The following is a 7,351-nucleotide window of genomic DNA, read 5'->3' as shown; positions in this document are numbered from 1 at the left end:
TGTTAGTCTTACGGTTTTTGTGCCGTAATTGATCTCAGCGTTATTTTTGTTCAGGAAGTCGCTTCCAAGAATTAGTGGTTTAGACAAGTTTTTTACAACTAAGACTGATTTACGTCCTTTTAATTCGCCTAGTTCTATTAAAATTTCTCCCGTTCCCAACGGTTGTATTTTATTTCCCCCGGCTGCAACCAAATTCAAATTTTCGTCAAGGGGTTTATATTCTTTTATTAAATTACTGTCTATTATGCTTCTGCTGGATCCCGTGTCCAAAATTATGTCACAGTATGTGTTGTCCACTAGTCCTTTTATTTTCAGTATGTTCGGGCCTGATGTTTGGATGGCGAACTCTGTTGGCCCCCTTATTGGAGTCGCCCACCTTCGTTTGGGTGCGCGTTTCCGCTTCTTCTCTCATTGTAGCATGTATAGTGTCCTACTCGATTACACGTGTTGCATCTCGGTCTCCCGTCGCTGTACCTAGTGTTAGGTAGATTTTGCGGTCCTGTTGGGAGTCCCCGGTGTGTGAATCCTCTCCCCCTGGGGTTCTGTTCTCTTCTTTCGTCGTATCTTATGTTTTCGTTCCTCCTGGGCTGGGGCCTGTAGTTACCATTATTCGCAAAGTTCGACGGTCTGGCGTTTCCTCTGTACCCATTGTATCCTCTGTTTCCACGGTAGCCTCCATACTGAGCTTGATAATTTGTCCGGTAATTTCTATTTGGACTTATGTTATTCGCCATTCGACGTTCGTCTTCCTGACGCCAGTTTGCGAAACTAGTTGTCTGAGAAAGCGTAAGCACTTCCGTTTGTGAGATCATTCTGTCCACCAGTACTCTTTCTCTGACGTCGCTCAATCTTAAGACGAGAGTTTTTAGTTTGTCTAAATTTGACGCATCGTTGCCAAACAGGTAGTAGGTCTCGGCAAACGAAGGATGCAATCCTTGTTCAAATTGGTCTTTGAATGTTTCAAAGTTCATATTCGGGTCGATTTCATTCGCTAAATTCAATAGATCGTAGTAATAGTGTTTGATATCCTCGCTGTCCCCTTGCTTTCTTTTATTGAACCTAAATTTTATCTTTCGTAGAGGGCTTTCTCCTCCAAATTCTTTAATAAAATCCTCTTTTATGTTTGACCAGGTCTTATTCCGATTTGTGTCGTCCACGGTGTAGCCTTGATACCATCGACCACTTGGACCCTCGAGGAAGCTCCCTAAATATGCTATCTTGAAACCATCGTCCCAACCATTACAATTCGCTATTTTTTCATAATTATTTAAGAAGGTTATTGCCGAGTCCAAACTTGGGTTGAAGGTTGGGGGCGGGACAAACTTTGGTTTGGCAGGATTTTTTGTTTCTGATAAAGCGTTAGATAAAGTAACATTTGCCATTTCTACTGTAGTTACTCGATTATTTGGCGGAAAAGACTGTATAGACTGTGTAGGATTTGGTATGACCGTTTGGTCTAGTGGGTTGGGTGGTTGATCGACGTCCGAGTCGGACAAACTATTAGGGCTTGGGGCTATGCCGGCAGGCTTTTGACTGTTTCGTGGTTGGTGAATCTCGTTGTCTTTTTGGACTACGACAGAGGTCTTCTACGGTGGTGCTGCTTAGGGGAGGGTCAAATAGCGAATGCGATGGGGTGGGCGATGTCCCGATTTGCAATCTTAAATCCAATTTATTTTTTGCCGCACTACGTGTCGTTCTTTTATCCCCACTGCTCATTTAGAAATAATATACGCATACAAATATTCACCGTGGTATCTTAGGCAATCATTAGTTCCCACATAAAAAACAAATTTGCACACAGCCGAAAAAATATGTAAAAATTTATTTAATCACTTAGACAGACAATATTCACTATTCGGGAGTTTTAATTACACTGAAAAACACTTCCATCTCTTCTTCAATAATTAACTGGAGTTTCCATTTGTGTACTATCTTGGTAGCCCAGAAACTTATTGCACCCCCTAATTTTCTGTACTTGTTTACAGTTTTCCCTATCAGCGTAGTTTCCAATACCTTGACAGTAATTCTTATTTTTGAGAAGTATTTTAAAAGGTCAATTATTTCGTTTGCTTCACTAGTCTTTTCGAAAAATTTTTTAGAACAAACGTCATTGTACAGGGTGTCCAATCTTTTTTTAGCATCTACGATATCGTTTATAAACCTCGTATATTCATTCATAGTTTAAACTTTCTTTTTATGGCGCGCTTTTCTTGGCGCCTCCACCAAGTTGTCACGATCTAATTTTTAGTCGTAACGCGGGGACGTGTAGGCTGGGGTCGTGGTCAAGTTAAACTCAAAGATTGGATAACAAAAACAACAACGTTTATTCATAGAGAAACTAATAAAGAAAGATTAAATGAAAACTGAATTTATAAAAAGCATTGTCAGACATAAGTTGGTTTAATTCAAATTATAGGGTTTGTACTTACATGATAATTAATTCACAAACCATTTTGGACGAGGGTAAGTGTCAGGGTAGAGTTCCCTTAACTTTCGCGACCGAACCGTGTAATTTCGCGGATAATTTCTAACTCCCTTCTTTCCAAATTTCTCGGCTATTTATTGTAAGGTATTGCGATCCCTTAGTCAGTTCAATTTCTTAATTGCTTGTCTAAGCACTTGGATCATTGTCCGAACAATTGATGACTTATTGCTGACTGGCGATTGCAACACCTTAGCTAGCTTCCGTTCTAAAAGGTTCAATTGCCTACTCTTCGATTTGAGTGGTCAACGACTTGTTTCGGTCAGTGGCCGATTATTTGCTGACTAAGTAATTAACGTATTGGTAGTAGTTAGTATTAAATTAATTAACGAGAATCTACTTGTGACAATATCTTTGTAGATAGTTATAGTAGTGATAAAGTTTTCTACTGTTGTGTGACACCGTTTGCCCTCAAACCGCGCAGTGCATTTACTAAAGCTTCCAACTTTATGTTGTCCAACTTCGGGAACGGCCCTTACTTCCGTAATAGTTTGTAATAGTTGTTGAAACTGTTCATCTGACATTTGCGTCATTTTTCCTGCCTTATTTGCGAGCCTACTGCTACGACGATATTCAGATGGAGTTTGATTAGCCGTTTTAATATCTGATTACAGCAAACAGTGTTAATATTTTAGCTTGACTATAATGAATGTAAGATTCTGACTAATCTCGACCAACAACTCCAATAAATAGCTATTGTTTATCTAAGATAATCGAATACCAACAGCGTAAATCACCCGCTTAAATTGAATCAAATGAAACGGATTTTGAAAATAATTTTGACCAACAACGCCAACAAGTAGCTATTGCTTATCTAAAATTAGTATTATTCACACTGTATTGATAATTCCAACAAACAACGCCAAAAAAATAGCTATTGCTTATTTAAAATTTCTATGAATCACACTGTATTGATAATTCCAACAAACAACGCCAAAAAATAGCTATTGCTTATTTAAAATCGTAGCGGAACAAACAAATAGAAAACAGACTTGACTAACAACGCCAAAACGTAGCTATTGTTTATCTAAGACTGTAAATTAATATCACAACGCCACTGGATAGCTATTGCTTTACAAATGTTTACACTTAATCGAGCCACACGTTGAGCGCCAAATGTAACTTGGTGAGGTTCGTAGTTAACAAGACTCGTTTATAAATTAATCGGTTTATTAACTCCCTCAAACAAAGTTTACGTAAAGATAATAAAATAAGAAAAACTAAATACACGAAAGACGGCGTGCTACTTCCACCTAGTGCCCGCGATCGAATCACCGTTTTCTCTGCGGAGCGTCGCTTATATATATTGTTGAATCCCCCACGCTCGCCACGTGATTTGCATCAACAGTCGGCAACAGCAAATCCAGGCTCCGCTCCGCAAGGTTAGGCGCATCGGTACAGGGGCGGCTTGTGCGCTCGTGGTTACACATTGTGATTTACAAAAAAAGAGCTAGTGGCCTTAGTGATTTATTTATTACTATCCGACACACTGGACATCGCGCAGCTGCTTCATTAAAAACTCTTGAAGTGCAGCTCCCACAAAAAGCGTGCCCACAATGCAACACGTACTGCACGACGTTTGTCAAACAGACTTTGCATAACAGGAGAGAACTGGTCTCTTCCTGGTGTTGTGTTGTGGGACGATCAGGTTCCCATGCTTTACAAATATTATTGTTTACTCTACAATTATAATATATAAATTTCAAGTTATACTTACGGTTTTCTTCAATATTCATTTCTTCAATATTTTATTCAAGGTTCATTTTCGCTCCCGTCTTCGTCCAAACCTTGGCCTTGTCCTGGTACCTCTGGAGATGGTGGAGTACGGGGAGGGAGAGGAGGACTTGGGAGGTTCCAAATAGGAAAGTTAAATTCGGGTGACGGCAAACGGGGTGGAAAGAAAGGAGAATGTGAATGAGGTGGATTGGGAAGATTAAGAGGGAGGGTTGGACGGCCTGGATTGGAAATGTTAATATCAGGAAGAGGAGAGGGCGAACGCGGTGGATTGGGAAGATTAAGAGGAAGGGTTGGACGGCTTGGATTGGAAATGTTAAAGTCAGGAAGAGGAGAGGGTGAACGAGATGGAAGTGGTGGTAAAGGAGGGTTTGGGATGTGTTGTTGGGGAACAGGAGGATCAAAAAGATTTGGGAAGTTTATGGAAAATTCTTCTTCTTCAGGTGGTACGTCTTGGTTCCATTCTTGTAGTTGGACATCGAAGTTCTCCATGAACTGAACAGCTTGCCTACAAGAACAAAAAGGGATTAAAGTTATCGTTCACAGGAAGATCAACACACATAAACACACACAACAAACCTGAAGAAGTCTTGTAAATTAAATCTACCAGCGGCCAACTTGTCCCATGCCTGTGTCAATCGCCTGTCAAATACCTCGTTTCGCTTAGCTATCCGAAAGACTCTTCCCTGCTGTTCCAGTTGTTGCAGTTCTAGTATCGCAATATTTTGAATGTCGATAAGCGTTTCTAAAATAAAATTAAGATTTGAAAAAAGTGCTAGCAGAGGTTCTAAAGACTAATGATAAATTTACAGAATAATTGTAGTAAGTAAGCACAGATGGTCAAATTTGTTAGGTAAGTGGGTAAATTTAAATTTTTACTTAGCAATTTGACATACCGATGGCTTAACCAGAGGAAACACAAACCCACATCAATATTCAGGGCATCTCTATTCCAGAGATACGGTAAAAAACAGCAAAAATTCTACCATGATAATTAATATTAGCTTCAAGAAAATTTTAAGTACATGCCCACCTTTCGTTCAGTTTCAACTTAAAACCAAACCAATAAATATAGCATACTTTTTGGAACCCTGCTTAAAAAAATAATTAAAACCAAAATGGTCTTACCCATCAAATCCCAAATACCCGGATGTTTAACTAGTCTTCCATTCAGTCTTCTGTGGTAGGCTTCCATGACATTATTGGTTCTGTGGCGCTCCCGAAACACGCTGAAATGGTGTGGTGTAACTCGGTCCATCCATTGCCGTCTTATATAAGTTCGTAGATCTTGAAAAGCCTCACGCAGTTGTTCATCCTAAAAATAATAGAAATAGAGTCTTCTTGAATAAAAAAGTACAATTTTTTATGCATACCTGTAAAAATTCAAAAGCTTCTTCCATCCTGTCCGCAGGAACAAGCGCTAAGGCGTAGTATTTTCGAAGTAAAGCCTTTCCGTGGGGATTTTCTTCGACGGCTCTCATTACTCCTAAGGTCCTCGCTTTCCGCATCACAGCCTGTTTAAGAAATAACCTCATCTGATTTTTGATAGTCAAATGATTGCATATTTAGATTATCTACTTATACAGGGTGATTCACGGTGATGGCATATTAGAAGTATCTAGAGAACAACAGCTCAATATTTTTGCGGCAACACCGCAAAGTCCAAAATATTTTAGATAGAGAGTTTGGACCCAACCTAGGCTAGACTTCAAATTTCAACGAAAATATAGGTATTTAGTCGTTCTCTAGATACTTCTAATATATCTACCATCAGCGTGAATCACCCTGTATATTACACATGTAGGAAATATTAGATTAATGTGTTCTATGAATAGAATTAAAAATTAAATATGGATGATTATTGTTTTAAGGACAAAATAAGCCAAATCATATTTTAAAAAGAAAAAAATGCAAAACCCTTTATAATCCAAAGCAAAATATCATTTTTTTACACCAACTAACGTGACAATAATGGAAGAAGCACCCTCTTAATGATGCTTGTGGATAGTTTTCTCGCAGGGATTCTTCAAGCGCAGCTCTCTGTTATGATTGTTCTGTTGAGGAGAGAGGGAAATGCCTGGCGAATATACAAAAAAAATACGTCGTATAATGCGGTCCTCCTTTCCATGAAAATGTGTATAATAGGAAATGCCTATTTTAAAGAAAATAATAGTATATTATTTTGTATAGCATCTGAGATTCCACACTTTTAAAAAGCACTTCATATTAGCAAAAGTATAAAGGGTGACAGATGCATAAAATGATTATTGGGGGAGTTAAAAAATTAGGAAATACATTTTTGGAAACACTTACGTGGTCCATACATGTTGCAAAAATGGTGAATATTTGAGCAAAAGCAGGTTGTCGTGGTACTGCTTTAAACGTCCCTTCCATGAAGGTGTACATAGAGTCGCCGAAGTTGCGAATGAAATCTTCATTTGCAAAAACGACAGCCCTATGAGCACCAGCCGCAGTTGTCCCTGAAAAGAAAGGGCCATTAGTACAGCTGGTATATCTAGGCCACTCACCTGTCTGCAGTATTTCAGCCAGCTCTGCTAATGTTGTGGGCACATTTGGAGTTGTTGCCCGCTTCCACCGCCACATGGATGACCTTACAGAATTGTAAGGTACATGTAAAGCACCTTCTGGGTGTATGAAATAATTGAGTTGGGACATGAACAATAATATTGTTGCTATTATTGAGCTCAAATGTTGATCTTTTTGTTGATCCATTTGAAAAAAAACAGAACTGAATTTTGCTTTTCTATAAACATCAAATAATTTATGCATTTTTTGTTCCAAACCTCAAGGAAAAATTGTCCTTTTGTGAGCAGGAGTTTACTTTAGCAGTGTGTCTAGGATAAGGAGGGCTCCTATGGAGATCTTGAAAAAGGTTAGAGATACAGATTTGGTTAAATGGGAGGACAGGACAGTTTCCTAATCATGGCCTTAATAAAATGACATTTAGAAAACATTTTTTAAATGACACTCAAGTAACATCAACTATAGCTCAATTAGCTTATCTGTAGATTTTACCTGTTACCTGCATTCTAACTACATACAGTGCCATCATTTCAAAACTTCCCACCCCCACCAAGTTTTTCAGCAAAGAAAATTAGTTTTTACCAAAAAGAC

At 38.7% G+C, this 7,351-nt stretch overlaps 1 protein-coding gene across 1 annotated transcript; it reads right to left on the bottom strand.

The window, feature by feature from the left end:
• Positions 1–3,934: 3,934 nt before the first annotated feature.
• LOC145736227 (uncharacterized) lies at positions 3,935–6,344 on the bottom strand. The gene is given in 6 exon segments (XM_081990529.1): positions 3,935–4,139; positions 4,200–4,961; positions 5,345–5,531; positions 5,590–5,730; positions 6,179–6,254; positions 6,256–6,344. Coding segments are annotated over 5 exon segments (687 nt in total). The 3' UTR covers positions 3,935–4,139; positions 4,200–4,767.
• Between the last annotated feature and the right edge of the window lie 1,007 nt (positions 6,345–7,351).

This window comes from Ips typographus, linkage group LG12, assembly GCF_016097725.1.
Source record: "Ips typographus isolate SLU linkage group LG12, UJ_Ityp_2.0, whole genome shotgun sequence".
In the NCBI taxonomy this organism is placed as follows: Eukaryota; Metazoa; Arthropoda; class Insecta; order Coleoptera; family Curculionidae; genus Ips; species Ips typographus.
The sequence above is the reverse complement of the archived record's forward strand: the minus strand, read 5'-3'. Positions and strand labels throughout refer to the sequence as shown.